Source organism: Anabrus simplex, chromosome 5 (genome assembly GCF_040414725.1).
Source record: "Anabrus simplex isolate iqAnaSimp1 chromosome 5, ASM4041472v1, whole genome shotgun sequence".
Taxonomy (NCBI): domain Eukaryota; kingdom Metazoa; phylum Arthropoda; class Insecta; order Orthoptera; family Tettigoniidae; genus Anabrus; species Anabrus simplex.
The window spans coordinates 46182157-46207278 of record NC_090269.1 but is presented as its reverse complement, the minus strand read 5'-3'; the positions used below and the strand labels follow the sequence as shown (position 1 = coordinate 46207278).

Below are 25122 nucleotides of genomic sequence, written 5' to 3'. Positions count from 1 at the left end.
GTTAGGTACCAAATGCGTGCTTATCGTTTGGGAATACGAAGAATTTCGTTCCAGGAGGACAATTTGTATAGGAATAGTTACATCCAACCACAGACCAATTTGTTCTACTCTTTGTAGAACTTTCTTCCATCTCGATTTTGATTTCGTATCTCAACAAACGCAGCCTGATAATCGCGTTGCTTCACTTCGCTGACGAGAGCAAGTCACATGAACTATTCGAGCAACTTGCCGCCAGAACGCAGCAACATCCATGCGCACGAGGTCTATATGGGTCAGGTGGCTACTGCATTATCCACTCATCCAGACCATGAACAGGGAATAACCCAAGAAATGACCATTGGTACCTAAAGCATAACCTGATGCTTACTACCTTCCATTGCTCTTCATTTTCTTTTTTGGTTAAATATTCTACCACTGTCATCAGTCTAATGACCTTTTTATTTTAGTAGTAGTAGTAGTAGTAGTAGTAGTATAATGACTAGGTTCTAATTGTAATACCTTGTCCGCAGGTCGAGACACGTCGAGCAGATTTTGGAGCGGCAGTCGGTACGGTAGGAGCAACAGCAACCAAAACCTGGCAGTGGTTCCTAGAACTGACAGGTTCTTTCTGGGAAGTCGCTACGGAAAGAGAGGGGATTGGGAGGCGCTTTCTAATGGTAAAGTATATCGTAGTATCATGGCCCTAATATCGATAAGATGTTTTTATTTTATGTTTTCAATTTGCTTTACGCCGCACCGACACAGACAGATCTTATGGCGACGATGGGATAGAAAAGGGCTAGGAGTGGGAAGGAAGCTACCGTGGCCTTTATTAGTCTAAGGTACAACCCCGCATTTATCTGGTGTGAATATGGGAAACCACTGAAAAATATTTTCAGGGTTTCAGACAGTGGAGTTCGAACCTACTCTCCCGAATGCAAGCTCACAGCTGCGCACCCTTAACCGCATGACCAACTCGCTCGGTAATAATAATAATAATAATAATAATAATAATAATAATAATAATCATTTTACATCCCACTATATAATTGTTACGTTTTTGGAGACCCCCGGCACGGAAAACGTGTCCTACAGGAGCTCTTTCACGTGCCGATATAGCTACAGATATGAGGTTTGAATATTTGAAAACCTATTACAGCGGACTGAGCAGGGATCGAACGCGCTAACTTGGGGCCAGGAGGCGAGAGCCGTACAGTGTGAGGCACTCAGTCTGGCTTCCCAGTGTTATCATGAAGCTGGGCTGAGTGACTCAGGCGGTTGATCTACTAGACTTCTGACCCCAACTTGGCAGGTTCGATCCTGCCTCAGTCCGGTGATATCTGAAGGTGTTCAATTACGTCAACCTCGTATCGGTAGATTTACTGGCATGTAAATTTACTCCTGCGGCACTAACTTCCTGCACCTCGGCGTCTCCGAAAACCGTACGAGTAATTAGTGGCACGTCAAAAAATCATTATTATTATTATTATCATCTTATCATGGAAGCTGACATAGCCACTTGACCATTAAGGCAGGAGTATGTAGCCTTAATGGTTTTTTTTTTTTTTTTTTTTTTTGCAAGTTGCTTTATGTCGCACTGACACAGATAGGTCTTATGGCGACGATGGGATAGGAAGGGGATAGGAGTGGGAAGGAAGCGGCCGTGGCCTTAATTAAAGTACAGCCCCAGCATTTTTTGTCTGGTGTGAAAATGGGAAACCACAGAAAACCATCTTTAGGGCGCCGACAGTAGGATTCGAACCCACTATCTCCCGAGTACTGGACACTGGCCGCACTTAAGCGACTGCAGCTATCGAGCTCGGTAGCCTTAATGTTGGACAAATGTATGCCATCACTAAGTTCCGCTCACAGAAGGAGCTGTGAGACTTAACGATTTTTGAAACTAGTATGTATATTTTTCTTCCTGGAGGAAGATATGTTGAGACATAAATCTCACCCTCTGTACTGCCACACACATTAGTCTCAAGCAATGAATGTTCTCCTCTAGGCTACAAACGGATTTGGACTCCAGTAACTCCAGTAACATCTGTTTCACCTCCGAACCTCTTAATGACAATTCACTTAGCGTGGAGAATTGCTTCTGTAGCACCGTTTCTCACCGGAATCCTCACTGCTTTTCTCCGTCACGAGTTTATGATTCATAAACACCAGAAGACTACTACGACAGTCTCGAGCTGAATGCCTACAGCGATGTAACTCGGAGATCTGCCACTGCATCCAGTTTTTCAACAGCCGGTTAATATATTGTTACGAATAAAACAGCGTTTGTTTTATTAATTTAATTTAGTTCAGGGTGACCCAATAAATGGACACACACACATATACACAATTCTATTCAACCATTAATGACCAAGTTGTTGTCAATTTACAAGTCTCTCTTCTTCACACAGCAGGCGACCCGGCCCGTGGTTACCTGGCGACAGCTATAATCCTTACTTTCACTTCTGTAAGTCCGATCACCCTATACAGCAGGTGTGTGCAGACCGCTGGGTTTGAATACAGTGTTACTGGCTACACAACACACGATTACTGTTCCTTGGTTCGACTCCGGACACAGTCCAGCAATTCACACAGTCACGTGCAGTGAAGAACTAAACAGCATGAGCTCAACAGTATTCAACAGCTGGACGATACTCACAACAGCGAATATTATCACAGGTCGAAATACCCTCACACTCACGATAACTACTTCTATCGCTGAATCACGGAGATCCTCAATCGACAGTAGTACACACACACACACACACACACACACACACACACACACACAGAGTACTATAAGGTAGTAGTTCTTAAACTGGGGTATGTGAGCAGCCTTCAGGGCAAAAATGAAGAATATAATTGTGGAAATAAATAAGAAGAAAGTTAAATATGTATGTATGGAGGCACGCTTCCCTTGAAAGTTTCACCTGGAAACTTTGTCACGCCATGCAAGAACACCCATTGAAATTTTGATGGTTCGCAATGCCTAAATTCCAGAATGAAGATCGAAAATATTTCATCCTTATTTATTAATTTCATCTTCTTCTGCGGTGATCAATCCGAAGATTGGTTTGTAGCGCCTTTCCATGAACTCCGGTCTGTGGCTAGTCTCTCCAAGTCCAAGTAATTATAATAACCTTGTCGTGAATGATTTGTTTTATATATCCTAGCCGTGGTCTACCTCTACAGTTATTTCCTTCCCCACTGCTCTCCAGTGTAGTGTGCAGAAGACTTCCATTCCTCCAGATAAGTCCAATCCAATTGTCCTTCGGTGAGTAAGCATATTCCGTAAACATGGCTTCTCTCCAATCCTTTTCAGCGTTTCTTCATTAGTGATTTTGTCCACCCATGGAATTTTCAGTATTTTCCTGTTGCACCATATTTCAAAGGCTACGTTTCTTTATCAGCCACGCTAAGAGTCCAGGTTGCACTACCATACAACAGTACGCTCCACACATATATCTCCACAAGACATTTCCTGAGGCTCATACTAATGTTTTTGCATGTAAAGAGCTTTCCTTTTCTTGTTGAACGCTCTTTTGACTTGATATTGAAGCTGAAGTCGACCCCGTGGCGTAGGGGTAGCGTGCCTGCCACTTACCCGGAGGCCCGGATTCGATTCCCGGCCTGGTCAGGTATTTTTACCTGGATCTGAGGGCTGGTCCGAGGTCCACTCAGCCTACGTGATTAGAAGTGAGGAGCTATCTGACGGTGAGATAGCGGCCCCGGTCTAGAAAGCCAAGAATAACGGCCGAGAGGATTCTTCGTGTTGACCACACGACACCTCGTAATCTGCAGGCTTTGGGGCTGAGCAGTGGTCGCTTGGTAGGCCAAGGCCTTTCAAAAGGCTGTAGTGCCATGGGGCTAGGTTAGTTATTGAGGCTAAAAGCTAGCATTTTGTGAAACTTTCATACAAATTGGGTATCCTATGTTACTTTATCATTGTATTATACTTGATACACACAAATTCTTAAATTTCTTGTGATGTGTTATCAAAATGTATTTAATCTCCCAACCCTTCTTATTTACGATTTTTTTTAAATGGCGTATGGCTGTTAGTGCCGGGAGTGTCCGAGGACAAGTTCGGCTCGCCAGATGCAGGTCTTTTCATTTGACACCCGTAGGCTACCTGCGCGCCGTGATGAAGATGAAATGTTGATGAAGACGACACATACACCTAGCCCCCGTGCCAGCGAAATTAACCAATTATGGTTAAAATTCCCGACCCTGCCGGAAATCGAACCCGGGACCCCTGTGGCCAAAGGCCAGCACGCTAACCATTTAGCCATGGAGTCGGACTTATTTACGATGACCGAGCTCGATAGCTGCAGTCGCTTAAGTGCGGCCAGTATCCAGTATTCGGGAGATAGTAGGTTCGAACCCAACTGTCGGCAGCCCTGAAGATGATTTTCCGCGGTTTCCCATTTTCACACCAGGCAAATGCTGTAGCTGTACCTTAATTAGGGCCACGGCCGCTTACTTCCCATTCCTAGCCCTTTCCTGTCCCATCGTCGCCATAGGACCTATCCGTGTCGGTGCGACGTAAAGCAAGTAGCAAAAAAAAATTACGATGTGTATTTAAAGAATGGTTTATAATCAATTAAAAATGCCTTAATAATTATCCAGGAACTCGTAATTTTAAACCTGTCATATAGGGATATTTGTGGGGGAACATTGAAGTTTATCTATGAGTGAGAGGACAATCTCATGCTTATGCTGTAAAGCAATACACAGCCCTCTACCCCGTAGGTCGTCTGCAGTCCAGCTACTCGCTTGACACTCCGACACAACCACCACCTCGCTCGCAGCGGCTTTATACTGTATTTATACCTCGATGATGGTTTTCTAGAATATACAGGGTTCGCTTAGAGACAGAACATTCCCGCTCCAGAAATCGCGTGGCGAAACTAGACGAAGGGAACAGTAAAGGAAGGGCCGCGGCATGTCCTCGGGCGGGCTGGGAGGTTGCCCAAGTTGGCTTGGTCATCCCTTTCAGGGTCTGCTACAAGGCTGACAGTCGCTTGAACACTATCAAAACGTGATATAAATTAATTCGTATTTTATTCTTTCTCCTGGAAAAACGTAAATTCTTGTATTAACTTTCTAGAACAGAGGTGCTCAGCTGGACGCCCGTTGAGGGTAGCCCAGTGCGGCCGGGCTGGCTGCACCAATGTTGCAGTATTGTGAGACTTTCCCTGTTCACTGAATTTCTGAAAATAGTATTTAAAATTTAAAGGGCGTCCGGTGATAACAGCTAGCCTCTAAATGGCGAGAGGGGGGTTCATCACGAGTAAGGACATAGATATTTACTATCCAAGATTAAAGAACAACAACGTAAATATATCTACCAGGTAGATGTACAGTATGCCTTCAAATAAATAACCTCATTGATATTCCCGGTAAGCATGGCTGGATTGTTGGTGAGTTAAACAGACAAAAAAAAAGCTGTTCCTAAAGCACCCCTTAAATGGAATAGTGAAAATTGTAATTCATTACGTACATTATACAAATATTTGAGGTTGTAGGCGTAACTCTTTATTGTATACGGTGAAAAAACAAACTGTAATAAGCATAAACAACTTTTCTCTTACAATGTAAATTGAAAATTACGTTTATATCTTCCCTCTTTCTTTCATTACTTTTTGCGTCCATTTCAAAATCGGGTATCGCAGCAGTGATCCAGAACGATTGGGAGAACTTCGCCTATACTTCACCTGTGACGTAGCCACAGCGCTCATCGCCTGCCTGCCCACCCGCTTACAGTATTGGGCGCTCGCGGGACGAAAAGCCCAGCGTGAGCACCTCTGTTCTACAAATTATTCTGCCCTTAATTATGTCTTCTGTTATCCCCATTTCGTCCATATATGAAGTCCGCAAACAGTACAGAGTTGTGAAAATTACTAGACTCAAGATCTTTTCTTTTAAATTGAGCACATTTTATTGTCTAAGAACAATTTTCACCAATTGAACAGTACATTAGTATTTTGTGTGCATGCCTTTATTCTTGATGAGCAGTTCAACACGCCTTGGCATGCTTTCTGTAAGTCTTGAGCATGCCATATTTGGATCAGCTTCTCGATGAGATGCAACTTCGTTGTAATGTTGCTCTTCCTCAACTTGTGCTTGACGATTGCCCATAGATTCCATAGATTCTCTTTTGGGTTCATATCTGGGCTATTCCCAGGCCGTGGCAACCTTTTTTCGTTGATTTCAGCTAATAACTGGGTAACTGGCTTACCTTTATGGCAAGGTGCACCATCGCGCATGAATACAAAATCTCCCTCCGGAAACCAGTCCTTTACCTGGGGTAGAAGCCTCTTTTCCTGAACTTTCCTATACTGAATTTGATTCATTGTACCTTCCACAATATGAAGACGGCCTGCACCCTTTGCCGACATGACACTCCACACCACAATAGAATTGGGATTTTTTACGGTTTGTGCCAAACAGAGCTCAGAAAATTCCTCTTCAGTCGTTCTTCTCACATATTGGCTCCTTCCTTCATGTATGAATAATATAGAGTCAGAAAAACAGACCTTATAAAGAAACAATTTATTCTGATAAACCCACGATTTCATACGCTACATGCTTATATAAACAGTACTGAGCAGAGGAAAATTTCCACTTGCATTTTTGCAAGGTTTGTGTTGAAGTTATTAATATATTAAGAGGAATTTTCACATACAGATTTCTAATTTCCTTTAATATAGATGATTTACCTTGCTCCAATCATCTCCAACTGACTTCTGATTCATGAGCCCATTTAAGTCTCTTTGCAGCCATTGCCGGGGTAAGTTTTCCTTTTTTGCGTGGGCGACGTGCCGGAAGACCTGCACTAATAAGCCTTCTGCGAACTGTGGAGGTACAAACGTCGACTCCTTACGTCTCCAGAGACTTCTTTAAAATCTTGACTGGTAGCTCTTCTGTTGTCTTTGGCCATCTGGACAAGTTTGCGTTGAGTTCTCAGAGATAGTTTGCTCTTGCGTCCACACTTCCCTCGACGTGCAGGACTGAGGTTATGTTCATCTCTTGCTGCCTGGCATATATAGTTATATACTTTTAAAATTAGTGATTGTTCTAGGAATTTCATTACCGAGCTCGATAGCTGCAGTCGTTTTAAGTGCGGCCAGTATCCAGTATTCGAGAGATAGTGGGTTCGAGGCCCAATGTCGGCAGCCCTGAAGATGGTTTTTCGTGGTTTCCGATTTTCACACCAGACAAATACTGGGTCTGTGCCTTAAATAAGGTCACGGCCGCTTCCTTCCCACTTCCAGCCCTTTCCTGTCCCATCTTCGCCATAAGACCTATCGGTGTCGGTGCAACGAAAAGCAAATTGTAAAAAGAAAAATTGACTAAGGGAGGTGAGATAGGAAAGATGAAGGTGAGGAGCCTTGTCAGACTCAGCTAGGAGAACCATGATCGCCAACCCACGATGCCGAGTTGAAATCCTCTGGTTCTCCTTTTCGTCACCTTTTACGACAGGCTGGGGATATCATGGATGTCTTCTACCACCCCCACCCACAGGGGATGCTTTTGAAATATCAATGTTAACCGTAACGATACCAAGATAACTTGTGTTACACGCATTACCACTGGGGGTTGTTAGAGGTCCATAAAGAAAACATCAGTTTAACTTCACGTGCTATTTGTACACTTTGGGTAGTTGAAAGGGCACTTCTTCCAGGTCTATAAATTTCATTAGCTTCTATTTCACCTTCTTCTGAATCAGATTTTTTTTTCTAAACTTCTTGAATCATTGTTTCAAGAGAGCTATCTCATATACAGTAAAAGGTGTATCCGTGATTATGTTACAAATATTCTGTGATGATGGAGGACGACAAATTGATCAGTTTGTGATAAGGAACCATATTCCGTAAACGATCGAGTCGAAAGTTAAGCAATTCTACTCATTTAAGTCCGTTTACCTGCACAAGTTCCACAAGCTGCTCCATTTACAAGAAATGTTCGAAATGGCGTCCCCCTGCGTCAATATAAGCATAGCATCATCGCACAAAGTTCTATCATACCCGTTCGAATATCGCCGGTGTGGTTTGAACAGCGTCGCAGGCAGCGAGAATTCTTGCCAAGAGATCCTCTTCAGTCTCGACAGGTATCTCATACACGAGGCTTTTCACATGGGCCCACAAGAAGAAATCAAGTGGGGTGAGATCAGGTGAACGAGTGGGCCACGAAACAGGACCTCCTCTTCCTATCCACTTTACAGGGAATGTCTGATCCAGGTGTTCACGAACTCTCAGTCCAAAGTGAGGTGGGGCTCCGTCATGTTGAAACCACATCCGTTGACGAAGGGCAAGTGGGATGACTGACGTCAAACAACTTGGATTATTAGTATCTTTGACTCGAAAGTTTTCGGACTATGGTGCCTTACCTCAAATTGTTCCATTTTCCGTCCTCCATCATCCCTGAAAGTGTGTAATATCATCACGGATGCACTCTGTATAAAGGAATTTGCCCGTTCAACAAATGGCTGCCACAAGTAGGTAAACACAAAGAGTTAGTGGAGTGTAAATCTCTATAAGCGTTTCTATGGCATCAATCAAAAGAATTCAAAATGTAGACTGTAAGGCCAAGATAATGAAAAAAAAACAAAGAACAATCTTAATAGAGTAATCTATGGACCCAATACAGAAATCAAAATGCTGCAACTGTTACATAAGCAGGACAGATCGTCCGCATAAAGTAAAAAGTAGACTGCAGAATACTATGGTAAATATTCGTTTGTAAATCGGGGAATTGATTATTGGAATGTATCGCCTGCAGCTGTCCTAGAGCCTTTTCCCAAAAAATAGAAGATGCTTTAAGAATAGACTTCAGCATTCTGAAAATTGTGTGTGCATTTCTGTGTGATGGTGTAATATTTTAATGTAATGCTCAACCCACTGTAAATTGTAGTACTAAGGCATCTGAATTATTTAAGGTATGTGTGAATTTGTACATGAACGTCCTTTATTTACGATGCTAAGATAATAGTTAGTAATTAGACCGCTCAATCTGCTGTATTCCATAGTACAAACTTTTGAAATACTTAAGATTCGTGTGAATTTGTATATGATGACGCTGGATTTAGAAAGTTAAACTAGTAGTATTTGTTGTAATATTTTCTTTCCATGGAATTGCTTCTTATACTGTTGTTGTTATTGTTGTTGGTAATAATGTTTTACTTTACTTTATTATCACATTACTGTAAGTGATCATTGCCACTAGGATATTTCCCAATTGCGACATATTTGTTAATAATAATAATAATAATAATAATAATAATAATAATATAGGGCAGAAAAGATACCCAATTTACACAAAATAGGCCACAGATTACTAGGATAACACTTTAGCACAATCAACGTATGAAATAAAAACATACATATAGACTGGCAACTACAAATATAAATATAACACGGAAATATTATTAAAAACACACAGCTTCACTATACATTAACCTTCTTCATGGCCTTTGTTCAAAAAAATGTGAAAAGACAACGCCAATGCCTTCGTCAGATCTGAAGAGACTCTGCCTGACAAAAGAACTGAAGAAATGGTCGGATGTCAACGTAACTTCGTACATGCAAACATCATCGGCGGGTATGTAAATGATTAGAGTTGCAATTCTCTGGCCTCCAGAGTGTATTAGTGTTGTTACCAGGCCTGGTAGGGCAATAAGAGCTGTGAACAGCGTCAGGTGTTGAGTGATCACTGTGAAGAACATGAAATGCCGCGCACTCGTGTGAGACAGCGTTATCAGCATCTGACAGAGTTTGAAAGGGGCCTCATTGTGGGTCTCCATTTGGCCGGCTGGTCGAATCGTGCAATATCGAGATTCCTGGGGCATTCAGGTAGGACAGTGGCCCGATGTTGGACTCCATGTGAAGGTGAGGGCAGGCATACTCGTCGTCAAGGTTCCAGTCAACCATGTCTGACCACCACAAGAGAGGATCGTCGTATTGTGCACCAAGCAGCTGCGCCTGCTCATCCGAGAACAAGTAATGGTCTCCCTGCAACATTCTGTGTCATCCCGCACCATTGGTCGGAGACCAGCAGCAGCCGGAGTAGGGAATGGGAAGGCTGCCGTTAACACCACAACGAAAACGGCTACGTTTGCAGTGGTGCCGTGACCGTGAAGCATGGACTGCTGATGAATGACGTCACAACGTGTTCAGCGATGAATCGCGGTTCTGCACTAACCTGGATGACTATCGTATGCGAGTATAGCGGTGACCTGGGGAGAGGACACATTCTTCCAATGTTCTGAAAAAGCACAGCCGTGTTACTCCTGGCGTCGTCGTGTGGGGAGCCATCGGGTAGTGATTTCAGGTCACGGCTGGTAGTGATTGATGGAACTGACGGTACATGCTGCGTCCTCATGTGTTACCTCTCATGCGACAATATCGTGATGCCATTTTTCAACAGGATAATGCTCGTCCCCATACCACATACGGCACGTGTCTCTATGATGTTGAGATACTCTCGTGACCAGCAAGATCCTATATCTGTCCCCGATAGAAGATTTGTAGGACCAGCTCGGACTTTAACTCCGTCACAGTGCTAGTATTCAAATTATCAAGGACCAGTTACAACAGCTGTGGGCCAGCTTGCCTCAAAAGAGGACACAGCGGCTTTATGACGCCCTTCCCAAAAGAATCAGTGCATGCATTCAGGCCAGAGGAGGTGCAACGTGGTACTCGTAAGTTGGCTTGTACTGTCAAGTTCTTTGTAAATTTGACTCGATTTCGTAATCTCTGAAATAACGTTACATGCCCTCTCAACACGTGAAATTTCATTACATTTTATCCTTCCCTTCTGGGTGCTTCAATTTGTTTTATGTCAGACAGTGTATTTGATATGCTCGCTCTTAGTGGCTCACTTTGTATATAGAACATCGTACAGATGTATGAAAACCAGTCATAAATAAATAATCTAAGTAGACTAAATCGTTAAGTATTATCTGGTTCAGAAAAAGTCCTATTCTAAATATGTATTCCTGCTCTGTGTTCAGGTGGAGTGAAGGAGATGGTGACAGCAACGCTGGAGAACGATAGCCAACAACAAGTTACCTGCCTGTACACAGGGATCACCAACCTGTACCGCTGTTATAACAGGTGCGCTCTCTCTCTCTCTCTCTCTCTCTCTCTCTAAATCTTTAGGTGATCGAACACCTCCATAGCTTTACGACTGGCGAAGATCAGTGATAAGAACATGAAAACTAATTAGCTCAGGCTTGTTTGATAAAATGTCGAAGACCGAACGAGTTGGCCGTGCGGTTAGGGGCGCGCACCTGTGAGCTTGTATTCGGGAGATGTCATCCCTGAAGATGGTTTTCAGCGGTTTCTCATTTCCACACCAAGCAAATGCTGGGGCTGTACCTTAATTAAGGCCACGGTCGATTCTTTCCCACTTCTATCCCTATCCTGTCAAATCGTTGCCATAAGACATATCTAACATAGATAACAAGGAGGAACAAAATAAGACACGAGATACGTCGTCTTGTCCAAGTGAAACAATCTGTGTCGAAGCCATCCTGGAATGGTTTGGTCATCTCAAAATAATGGACACAAAAAGAACAGCTAGAGCGTGGTTTGAGAACGAACTCTAAGGCAAAAGATCAAGAGATCGGCCAAGGAAGAGATGGATCGATCTGATCAGAAATGATCAGCTGGCCAAGGTCTGGATTTGCAGCAGGTTATGGAAGAAGACACCTACATGGTCAGAAATAAGTGAAGAGGGCTCATTCACCGCACCCGGTCCTAGACCTCGTTCAGGATGATGATAACTTCTTCGAGCTGCAGCCGTATGCCCTCAAAGAAAAGTCGCGTTGCTAATCAAGCAATGTCACTATGTTCGTATATATCAAGGAACAATAAAATAAGAACGTGTAATTATTCAAAGCAGTGAACTCTCAAATGTTTTATCCACGCGCCCTTACTTTATTTATTTATTTATTTATTTATTTATTTATTTATTTATTTATTTATTTATTTATAAAGTGGCGAGATTAGGGCTCTTGGCCCTCTCTTATACTTGACCACATACATTTTTTTAGATTTTTTATAGCATGATAATCAATTACAGTTTAATGAGATAAGACGAGTAATTCACATATTCTTAAGGAGTAACAATAGTACAATGAATTAAGAATACTATGGGTAAAAAAGATATAGGATAAATAGGGAGTACACAATAACAGAAAAATATTAAATTAATAATTAAAGAATGTATCTACTAACTAGCTTAAAGTAGAACTTATTCTAGTATGAGGCAAAATGAAATGAACTGGTTATTACTACAATCTGAGTTCACTAAAAACCATGTTACGATGTTATCTATTTCTAGAAACAATCCACAGTCTTGAATGAGAAGAGTAAGAACGTAAATGGGGCAGCCTAAGATAGTTAAGATTTAATACATACTTTTTGGTTTCATTCACACATCATTCACACGTACATTCAATCAAGTCAACTGTATGCACTCTGGAGGAATTTACGGTAGGCTGTTTTAAACGTGCTAGGGGAGCAAGACGTTTTCATGCGTATCTACCGGGATCGTGTTCCATACCCTCGAAGCAGTGCCCAGGAATGAATGGCTGTAGGTAATTGTTCGATGCAGTGCTATTTCAAGTAGTGATCCGTATCGAGTATTAATTTCGTGGAATAAAGAAATTTGGACAATAGATAGGTGGGGCTGTTTGTAGAAGGCAACTAGTAGACGAGGGTTATTTAGTGGATTTTTCTACCGTCGTTTAAACGTAACCATCCAAATGTTTTGTAGTATGGTGTACGTGTGTAAGGTATGGGAACCATATTTCGTCCCCTTAACAGATTTGGACATTTATAAATTCAGGAATATTATCGACAAGGCTAGAAATTGGTGTATATATACCAGGTGGCTCACAGACGCATCCGGGAGATCGTGGGTTCGAATCCCACTGTGGGCAGCCCTGAAAATTGTTTTCCGTGGTTTCCCATTTTCACACCACGCAAATGCTGTTGATGTACCTTAATTAAGGCCACGGCCGCTTCCTTCCCATTATTAGGCCTTTCCTGTCCCATCGTCGCCATAAGACCTATCTATGTCGGTGCGACGTAAAGCAATTTGCAAAACAAATAATAATAATTCCTAGTTCCAGGTGGCTAAAGTGAATATGTAATGTTTACTCCACAAAGTGGCGAGGGGCGGGGGCGACTTTCCCTTCACGCCCCACCCCCTAATCGCCGCTACTGTTTGTTAACACGCCAAAGATGCAGAAAAGGAAATTTAATCACTTGTTAATTTATACATGTGTAGACATTCCACTCGATAAAAGAGTTGCTTGTATGAAGAAAAAAAACGATACTGTTCGGTGAAATACTTGTGTAGAAGGCATACGTCTGTTTGGAGCTTCGGTTGCATTCCGACCGGGTTGTCCAGATTAAAATAATGTCTATGTATTCGTCGTTGCTGAACACACTAGCCATTGGCGATAAGCAGACAGTAAATATAGTGCGGCTGTACCATACACCAGCCTAGAACTATGCGGTCGAAACCGATGTTTATTAATGCAAGGGGTGCATTCGACCGCCAGCGCTGAGTAACATGCTGCGAGTGTGACTCTGTTTCTTATCTCTTCATACTGTGACGTAACCTGCCCGCTGGCAGTAGTTCCCCTGTTAAAATCAGTTGGTAGCCACCCCACACATCACTTATGCATGCTGGACATTTATAAGTAGAAATTACGGCGTCCGTGAGCCACCTGGTATATATATATTACTGAATATATTCTCCACTTAGTGGCAAATCACAATGAAACTGTTATAACGTAAGGTAGTCAATATTTGACAAACATGAACACTGTAAAAACTAAATTACCAAAAACGTGTTTGTAATTTCGTCCCCCATCAAGTTTATGAAAAGTACAATATTCATTTGTATATATTTTTCGTTTCTAACCTTACCAAACACTTTCCCTATAATGAATTACTTGAAGGCCATTTATTAAAAATATTTTCTTGGTGTTCTTTTTGGATGTTAAACACTTGACTTGCACGTTTGCAACCCATTATCTTGTCCCTCACTACCTTAGTAGCCTTTTTCATAGCCTCCTTATCCCACTGCTTGCATTTTCCCATCTGAAAATAATAATAAACTTCATAAATAACAAATAAAATGAAGGGGGAAGAAATTACGAGTATTCCCTGAATATTATAATGGCCGCTACAGTAACTCACGCCGACCACCTCACTGTAGCGATTACAAGCCAGGAACTACATCATACGACTGAAATGCGGTTCGGTATTTCATACACTATCAGTGCTCACTCTAGGAATAACAAGCTCTTAATTTGAATGCTACACTAACTCAGCTCAGCATATGGAAACTAAACGTGGTGCGCACAACCAACTCTCACAACAAGACAACGGGATGAGGCTACGCGTGTGCGCACGGCTAAACATTAGGTACCAACCGTACAAACTGGAAATCACTAGGGGGACGAAATTAGGTGCGGGGGCGGAATTTGTCGTCTTAGAATTTCATTGTTATACAATGGGCATTGTAGTACACTGCAGTTGAAATATACAGGACTTTCAAGTTAAAACCCGTGGATGTTATTCTACCACTCCTACCCACAGGGGTTACATGGAGAAGCATGGAACCGGAAAAAACATGTGACAACGAATGGATTAGGCAATTTCCATTTCCCTATTTGAACAAATATTTTGAATTAGTTATCCTGAAAATAATCAAAACATGAATGTTACATTAAAACTTTGCCTGGGACTAAATGTTACGAAAGTTTATTTACTTTCACCAAATGATGATAGCCACTATGCTAAAAAAACTGTGGTATCATTCCATTCCCATGTGAAAAAAGTCAGTGACTTCCTAAAGACTGAAGTAATTGTAATTTTAATTTTACTGATTACTTGTTGAAAGGTAATTAGTATTTGTAATTGAGTAGGCTCTAAATGTTTCCTCAAGTAACCGTAACCGAGCCCAGTTACTTTTATTTTGTACTTTTTCATCGCTGGCTGTTTTGTATGTCCAACCCTTATCGCGTTTCTCTATGGTGTCGGGGGTGAAGTGAAATGAATCTTCGTACGGAGTTTTTTCGACCAGATTCCCTTTCTGACGTCAACCTCATCAGAGGATTTAATGCTATTTGTTTTACGTCGCACCGACACAGATAGGTCTTATGGCGACGATGGGACAGGAAAGGCCTAATAATGGGAAGGAAGTGGCCGTGGCCTTAATTAAGGTACAGCCCCAGCATTTGCCTGGTGTGAAAATGGGAAACCACGGAAAACCATCTTCAGGGCTGCCGACAGATCTCCCGGTTGAACGGGATAACCATGGTGTCAAACCAGATACAAAGTGTATCAGAACTATACCTACAAAAATTCAGGGATGTTCTTCGTGTAATGTTAAGAATTATGGTACATTCGGGTTGGCAGAGAACTTTTTTCTTTTCGAGAAAATTAGGTTACTTTCTTACTTCCGGGCGCGCGATTCAAAGTGATGAACTTGCCGTATTTGCTGTGCGTCAAAGGTGGGAAGGGAGGGGAAGTGGGAAGTGGGAGACAGAGCTAATGCACAAGTTTCTCGTTCGTTTCGCATAGTCGCTTCCCAGCCTCAGTAGGCAGTGTACAGTTTGTTCTGCACAAACCGACTACTATGCGAACCTCGTAGAAAGGGAAGACTTGTATCAAGAATGCAGGCAGCTTTCCAGGTCATTCACGACACATCACACATCCTGAACAGAGTACAAAGGTCACTACTACACCGTTGTGAAATGTGCATCAAAGTAGGAGGGTGGCGTATTGAACATCTACTGTAATCATACCATTGGGCGTGTTGTTTCCTTCATTGAGTATTTCATTCCATTTACAATTTTGCGAGTGGAGGAATACAGAATCGTCTGGTGGTAGCGTTGAATCTTGGAAAATGTTAAATAATGAAGAACGTTTCTGCGACCAACGGACGAGAGGAGAAACGATCTGGTGCATTTCTTGACTGACAAGTGTGTCAATTACAGTGTGTTCTTGTACTGTGTGTGTAGTTACGGCTGTTTAATAAACGAACTGTGGATATTGCCTGTGAGAGATATGGACAATCCTGGAGTCGAACGAGAAACCTTGTGCATAAGAACGGAGCATTATCTCTGTCGCCATCATACACCCCATTTCCCCTCTCTTCCCTTCTCCTTCCTGAAGCACGGCAGCGGCTTGTGCTCTGGCATAGCAAATACGGAGAGTTTGTCAATTTGAATCGTGCGCCTGCTTGTTTAAAAAGGAGCCTAACATCTAGGTCATCGGCCCCATGAGATAAAATGTAATGACAATTTAAAAGTCCAAAATTCATCCACTGGCTAGAATTAAAAACGTGATGATTAAGAATGAATGGATGAAAATGAATTTAAAATAATCAGAGGATCCAAATTACAATACTGAAAGTTGAAAATAATTCCAAAATCGATCCACTAACTAGAATTCAAAAAGGGACGATCAACAATGATTATGAACTTAAAACAATCAGTGGACCCGACCCGCAACTGTCTTAAAACAATAGTATTACTGACCAAGAGGCTGCTTCCAAAGCACAATCTTGAATCGATGATACTTGTTGCCTAAAGGGGTCCAAAATCCAGGTCGACGGCCCTCCATAATAATATTTATCGCTAGTAAAGTACTAATCAAAAGTAGTGTAGACTCACGGCGTTCCACACATTATGATACTCCTCAAGTATTGTACGTCGCACAGGTAATGCAGACCTCTCATGTTTCTTACATAATGGCATCACTCATAGGCAACGCAAATCCATGGTGCTCCTCACATAAGGGCCGGTATTCCCGTGGTGTTCCTCACATGCTGGATACTATTCACAGGCAACTCAGACCCATGGTGTCGCTCATATAGCAGTACCAATCACAGGACACGCCCAGACCCGTGGTGTTTCTCACATAATGGTACTAATCACAGGCAACGGAAGCCCATGGTGTTCCGCATATAGTGGTACCAATCACAGGTACTGTAAACCGACAGTGAACCACTATTGCTACTACTAATTACAAACCTATTGTGTACCTAACATAGTGATACTACTCGCAAGTAAAGGCGACCTTTGGTGTTCCCCGCGTGATTGTACTAATCACAAGTAACTTCATGATTCTAATTCAGTCATCCCTTGGTTGCCCCTTTTAGTTGCCTCTTGCGACAGCCAGGGGATAGTGTGGGTGTATACTTCGTCTGAGTCCACCACCCACAGGAGGAAGGACATTTTCCTTCGCCAATTCGATTGGTACCATAGTTCGTAACATAACACAAAGAGCATCCCCGATTTTTTGTCGGTATAGTTCTAATACACTCTGTAGACTTGACGCCATAATCTTCATGGCCACCAGACGGGCTTACAATAACATATTTATATCACTTTCACAATATTGTCTGATAATGAATTTGGTTCCACATTGTCAATAAAAATGATATGATGATTATTATTGTTGATCGGCCCCTCGAGAAAAATAAATCCTATAAGAATTCGAAATATGACGTGTATGGTTGTAAACACGAGAGCTCTAAATTAACCTGAAATTATTCCTGCTCATTTTATTAGACTCCTTTCTAGAATTTTCTTGAGCACTGACAGTATTAAGAAATCCAAGATACAGAGATCAAAGTGTATTAGCGAATTGTGTCTGACAACATTACGCAGAGCTAAAATTCACTTACTAAACTTTCCCTCAATCAAACTCAAAAATTCCCTTGTTGGCAGCACTGAAGATGGTTTTCCGTGGTTTCCCATTTCCACATCAGGTAAATGCTGGGGCTGTACCTTAATTAAGGCCATGGCCGCTTTCTTCCCACTCCTAGGCCTTTTGTATACCACCGTCGCCACAAAACCTAGCTGTGTCGCTGCGACGTAAAGCAAATAAAAAATAAAACCCCAAAACTGGAATAATCCAAGCAAAAATGAATATTGTTGCCTATAATTTCAAATTACGAAATGTTTCACGCATTCTCATTAGTGATGAATTCTTATTATATAATGTATTATTCGCATATAAAAGAAAGTTTGTCTTACTCGCAAATTTGACCTTTTTACATTATTGTTCCAAAAGAGTGCTGTTTTATCGTTTATACCATTTATAATTTTATATAGATAAATTTTCTTAAATATTCCTCTATGTCTTTTCATATATTATTAAATTATATTAACAGGTTTCAGTATAATTTCTTATCTTTATACCACAGCGCTGTAGTCCCAAAATTCTCACATGGCATATTCTAAATCAGGGCATAACAAATCGCGGATGCAAGACCACCCTGATGTTTAAAATTAGTGGGTTACAGCTAGTTACAACAAACGGCTCTGAATTTGACATAAATCAGGCATATAGGAAACATTTTATGATGACAAACAAGACATCCATATTTTAATGCTTGAAAATCTTAATTTGCTGAAAATTTTCGACTGGACCGACTTCCAGCTGTTTATTAGAAAATAATCCGAGCTGCCTCTTTTCATTTACGATCACACTTTTCACTGGAACAAACACTAATTGTTGTATGTTTCAGTACGGTGGTTTTGCAGCCACGTCTTCATATATTTCTCAGGCTTAAGTCCGTCACCTGGTGAAGCATTTGAATGTATGAACGTGATGCTGGAAACGTAACCAACGAACAATGATGAGCTTAAATAAGTGATGGCTGATAATGTTATTCATCAAGCTGAACCTTCTGTGTTGACGATTACGAGGGTAGCGGGAGAGTTAAAACTCACTGACAGAACGGCGAAATTAAGAAGAAAAGATACCGAAGTAGACGGTATACGCAAGAAACCAGAAGGAATACTCTAACGAGTGGAGTTAAGCAGAGGGCATGCGGAGTATACTCGCATGTACCCTGGACTACAGCCATGTTCATACAATGAGCGAGTGTATTGATTGAACTACACATTTCCTTAAAAAAATATGCATGAGTAAGGTATCCGGAGTTTGTTTTAATCAGCTTTACGTCGCACCGATACAGACAGGACTACGAGTGGGAAGGATGCGACCGTGGCCTTAATTAAGGTACAGCCCCAGGTTTTACCTAGTGTGAAAATGGAAAACCACTGAAAACCATTCTCAGGGCTGCCGACAGTGGGGTTCGAACCCACTATCTTCTGAATGCAAGCTGATAGCTACGTGACTCAAACCGTTCAACCACTTGCACGGTATATCCAGAGTTTACCAAGCATGCATTCCCCTACAGAATAGTCTGTCCACCGAGCTCGATAGCTGCAGTCGCTTAAGTGCGGCCGGCATCCAGTATTCGGGTGAAGTAGGTTCGAACCCCACTGTCGGCAGCCCTGAAAATAGTTTTCCGTGGTTTCCGATTTTCACACCAGGCAAATGCTGGGGCTGTACCTTAATTGAGTCCACGGCCGCTTCCTTCCCACTCCTAGCCCTTTCCTGTCCCATCGTCGCAATAAGACCTATCTGTGTCGGTGCGACGTAAAGCAACTAGGAAAAAGAATAGTCTGTCTAGAAAAGAGCGATATAAGGATAATTTTGTCTATGAACTCACTTCCTTATTCGCAAAAGGTCTCAATAATGAAGCCACTGCATTACCTTTGCCATACCTCTGTTGCTCTATTGTTATTAAAATAATTGTATTTGTTTCAGGAAAGACAACTCGAGTGAAGACACGAGCAGTGGACAGAACTGAGACGCCTCAACTCTTGATGAAACATTCTTCCTCTAGTGTGTTCGACTTGACGGTCTCCTAGTATTCTCTTCTAGTATTCTTTCTGTACCAGCCGACAGTTTATCGTGACATCATTCGCTCACCGTAATGTTATGACTTGTGTAATATGTCATGGAAGAAATGATACAAAATGAAATATTACTCTTCATTTTGTGTCTGGATAGTGAGCCTCAATGTTTATTTAGCAATAATAAAGACAAATTATGGCATTGCTTAATGAACTTTCCTTCTGCCTCAGGGATTCGAAATATTAAATTAAATTAATCTGAAATTGTTCCTACTCATTTCTACCAGACTCCTTTCAAGAATTTTCTTACGTTACCTTCTTCTTGAACACTGACAATGTTAAGGAATTCGAGGCCAAAAGACTTTCAATTGTCTACATTTCTTACCTCTCTCTTCCTTTAACCAATTCCATCATTCCCTCATACAGTGAAAAATTCCCTTCAACGCGAGAATATGAAGTAAAATTGTTATCTCAAATTGAAACAAAGAAATCAAGTTACTTCTTTAGTTTTGGCGAAGAATCTATTTTCATTAATTGTCATAAATCACTAGTATTGTCTATATTTTTTTTTACTTTAAACAATCTCTTTTACAATTAAGGAGGCCTGGAAGTCACTGAGTACGATGTATTTTGACGCTATACGGCTTTAATATGAGCACGTTATGAATGTAATTTTGAAAACTGTCATAGCTACTATACATCGAAGTATAACGTTTTTATTTTCATAAAAGGAGTAAGTACCCTACAGAAAATATATCCACGATTTTGAGACATGGATGCATTTATATTCATTTCTACATTTGTATCTAATAGGAGTTTCATACTGTGCCAAGTTCTCAATGATTTGTAATACTACACTGCTGAAAAGTTTAAATTAATTTGAGTATCATCCTGAATTTTCATTGTTAAGTGGTCAAGATTTAGAAAAGAGTTTGCCACACTATTGTATAGTGTGTATAGGGCTGAATGTGCATTCTTTCCAGTAAATATTTGTATTAAATTTAATCAAAAAATATAGTCGAAATTTTCCTTGGTATATAGTTTACGCAGCAAATTGTTTTCAGTGTAAAATATGATTATTTCAATAGAACTATTCATGGATTGGTAAACATTAAGAAATAAATTGTATAGCGTATCAGTTTTGTATACTTATTTCTTGCAATTCAACGTTGCAAATATCCTAAATGTAGCATGATCCTTTTTACATTCTAAATTTAATACATAAGTATATATATGAACTATTTTCTGTTAAGGCCTACACAGGCATACATCGTGATTCATAAAATGATACAGATTATACTTATAGTCAAATTACTCAACATATTATTTACTTTACTAAGATAATTGTATAGCAAAGCATAATGTAAGAAATGCAAGGTTAATCTCACAAACAGAATTCCCTAATACAGTCTATGTCCATAAGCCTCTAATTTTCTATAGAAAGAAGGAATAAAATTCGATACCATTATACCTGATTACATAAGTAGATACAACAAATATGTAGACTATTTCAAGTATACAGAGTGGTCGGAAACAATATGAATCGGATATATGGACGATAGAGGGTTGATCATACTGATAAATGGAACGAAAAAATTGGATATATCGCGCAGTTGTCATTTTAACATCTGCTGAAGTTAAGACAGTCAGATCGCATCGCAGGGCGAATAAAAATTGGCTTTGAGAGGCGCTGTTGCTAAATTAGCACGTGGCTTAAGGCCGACTTGACCGGGCGAGTTGGCCGTGCGGTCAGGGGTGTGAGGCTGTGAGCTTGCATCCGGGAAATAGTGAGTTCGAATCGCACTGTCGGCAGCGCTGAAGATGGTTTTCCGTGGTTTCCCATTTTCACGCCAGGCAAATGCTGGGGCTGTACCTTAATTAAGGCCACGGCCGCTTTCTTCTAACTCCTAGGCTTTCCCTATCCCATCGTCACCATAAGACCTATCTGTGTCGGGGTGACGTAAAGCCACTAGAAAGAAAAAGATCTGCTTGACAGCAGCAGTCGATGAAAACACTTCGTCAGAGAAGGGATTTGAACACAGACCTCCAAGCTGACAGGATCGCGCTATAGCAAGTGCTCTACGGTGACACTGGCTGAAACCCACGGTGTGTTTGTGCTTGATGCTCGGTATGGCTCTGAAGTCGTTCTAAAGTCACGTGCAGATTTAGCAATACCGCCTCGTAAAGCCCTTTCGAATTCGCCAGCGAAGCGATCAGATTGGTCAACTTCAGCAGCTGATAAAATGGCAATGGCGCGAGATAGGCTATCGATTATTTCAAATGATTTATCAGTACAACCAACCCTCTAACGCTCACATACCCGGGTTCACGATGTTTTCCACCACCCTGTATATCAGTTACTGTATTTGAAAAGTGTAAGTCTTCAGCATTCGAATAGGTATTTAGAACTAAATATTCACTATATTCTACATTCAAACTGTTCTGATATGTCGTTGTAACAAAAAGAAAGATTTTGCATTGCTGTCATTTACGATACTATTTCATATCAATGTGTTAATACTGCCAGACGATTCAGTATTTCGGCAAAAGTCAAGGAGCGAATAGGTGCATGCACCAGTGCTTTGCACTGTGTACGGTGCAAAAGACGACTTCGCTTGGTTGACCAGAGTGCAGAACCCCACTCCTCGATTTGGAGCAATAGCGCTGTCTCTCTCTTTCCCCTCGCCTGTCTCGCTCTCTCCACCTGCCTCCCTCTTCCTCGCTTGCTCCGTAGCGCACCAAATCCGAGCCGAGTTGAGCAGAGCTTAGCCGAGTAGCCGAGAGACGAAGCGTTGATCCGAGCCGAGCCGAGCCGAGTGGGACCGATGCAGTGTGCACAGGAACTCTGCGCCTCAGTTTGCAAGCCTGATATTTTGGGCGTTTGGGAGGTCCTGGAACAGAGCAATTCGTGTAAAACAAAATTCAAATCCTCCTAAGATATCCTGAGTCAGAAAGGCCGTTGAAGGTGGTCAGTCTGTAACAATTTCGCTGATAAAATTATACTGTTATTTACCTACTAAATCAATTTTTACTAGATGACCCGAGCTGCTCCGCAGCATTCGTTATAAATAGGTCAGATAACTCGTCTTGTTTCGCCTGTCGTAGTCATATTATTTTGCCTGTCCGTTTCAATAGTTTTATGAACATTTAATACCGATACATAATAAATGATTCATTCGTGATGTACTTCATAAAACTTCTTTCTGTACAATATTCACTGTTTTTCGACCATTCTGGCGTATCTGGATTTTAACATTTTCAAACGATCCTACCCCATTCAATTGGCCGTGACTGAATACTGGTTCGATTTTTTTTAAACACCCACTTTTTCACGTGTCTGTCCCTGCGCTTTATTAATGATCATACAGAAAACGACTTGACCTGCCGGTTTCTGCGTACGTCGACTGTCTTATCTTAGCAGCATTTAAGTAATTAAGAACGTTCTGCCATCTGTTGAGTATATTTAAAAGCTGTAGAAGGTGAGAGAATCAAAGAGTATCTAGCAGAGAATAGTATTTTTCCATGATCAGAGGAAGTGTATACACTCTGGCTTGACAGGTAGTAATCAAACATGGCCGCATGCAATTACATTACCAAGGATTCAAATCACATATGTCAGAATATTAATGACTAATAATAATGAATAATAATAATAATAATGAATAATATTAATGAATATGAACGAATATTAACGAAAATTTTAATCGCTTAACAACCCGCTAAATACAGAATGCATTTCGGGGTAGGGTATGCCTTCGCCTGCAATTACTGAAGTGGTCATTTAATGATTTCATTTTAGGATTATTCAAAGTTGACTGTACATAGAGACCTGTCAATATCTGATGATTTACCGGCAGGTAATTCCGGGATAATAAAAATGAAATAATAAAAATAATAAAAAATAATAAACTAATAATAATACAAATACAAATAATAATGAATGAAGCAAATCGGTCCGGTAGAAAGGCCGAACGGACTGGACAAAGCTGTTTTAGTAAACATTTTTAGTCCGGCCCCGCAGTGTAGGGGGAAACACGTCCGCCTCCGGCGACCCCATTGCACAAGGATTTTATAAGAGAATGGCCAGCAGGTTCACCTGACTCGACACCCTCCGAGTATTATTTTCTTACAAAACCATCGAAGTAGCTAGTGAGATGTAAAACCAATGACATGATTACTACTTTCGCTGCAAGTTGCACCAGGCGTCGTGCAAAGAACAACTACAGAACTCCTGCAGGTTCTGGCGTGGTACACTGAAATACAAATGCCTGAAGTGTAAATAGAGGACGCCACTTTGAACTTCGATTGCAAATTTTATGTTTTAGTTTTATCGTACAAGACTTTCGTCCGGAACGTGGCATTTTATGGAAGTGAAAGATTGACGATAACGAGCTCAGAAAGAATAGAAGCTTTTGAAATGTGGTGTTACAAAAGAATGCTGAACATGAGATGGGTAGATCGAATCACAAATAATAATGAAAGGCTAACTGAGTCCATGAGGAAACGGAGACTTAAATTCTATGGGCATTTATTTAGAATGGATGAGAAGAGACTAACGAAAAGGATTTTCACAATACTAGACAGCAGACCTAAAGTGTCGGACAAATGGTTCAGGGAGGTGAGAAAGGATCTCAGACAGGTGGGACTAAATTCGGAAGACATCTCAAACCGAACAAAGTTTAGGTCAGTGATCGACAGATTTCAGGGATTCCATGACGAACCAAAACTTAACCGTGGGTGGACGGACGAAAGAAGACAGGCTGCCAGAGAGAGGATGCTGAAGTTCTGGGCTGTGAGGAAGGCTTCCAGAAACATGTAATTGTTATCTAACGTGGTCTCTAATGGCCGTAAACGAATATGTATAATAATAATAATAATAATAATAATAATAATAATAATAATAATAATAATAATAATAATAATAATAATTGCTTTACGTGCCACTAACTACTTTTACGGTCTTCGGAGACGCCGAGGTGCCGGAATTTGGTCCCGCAGGAGTTCTTTTACGTGCCAGTAAATCTACCGACACGGGGCTGTCGTATTTGAGCACCTTCAAATACCACCGGACTGAGCCAGGATCAAACCTGCCAAGTTGGGGTTAGAAGGCCAGCGCCTTAACCGTCTGAGCCACTCAGCCCGGCCGAATCACAAATGAAAAAAAATACTGAATCGAATTGGTGCGAGGAGTACGATTTGGTGAAATTTGACCAGAAGAAGAGATAGAATTATAGGGCACATCAAGACATCCAGGTCTTGTTCAGTTAGTTCCTGAGGGAAGTGTAGGAGGTAGAAACGGCAGGAGTAGACCTAGGTATGAATATGACAAACATTCGAGTAGAGTAGATGTAGTAGTTATACGTAGAAATGGTTAGCACATGATAGGGTGGCATGGAGAG

At 41.3% G+C, this 25122-nt stretch overlaps 1 protein-coding gene across 1 annotated transcript in view; it reads left to right on the top strand.

Annotated features, from left to right (window-relative positions):
- The window catches only part of RYa (RYamide), a 580001-nt gene extending 558952 nt beyond the window's left edge, over positions 1-21049 (top strand). Inside the window, exons 3-5 of the mRNA XM_067147954.2 lie at positions 510-656; positions 10994-11096; positions 19635-21049. Coding sequence (XP_067004055.2) covers positions 510-656; positions 10994-11096; positions 19635-19677 — 293 coding nt within the window. The 3' untranslated portion in view covers positions 19678-21049. The remainder of the gene's footprint in view (positions 1-509; positions 657-10993; positions 11097-19634) is intronic.
- The last annotated feature ends 4073 nt before the right edge of the window (positions 21050-25122 follow it).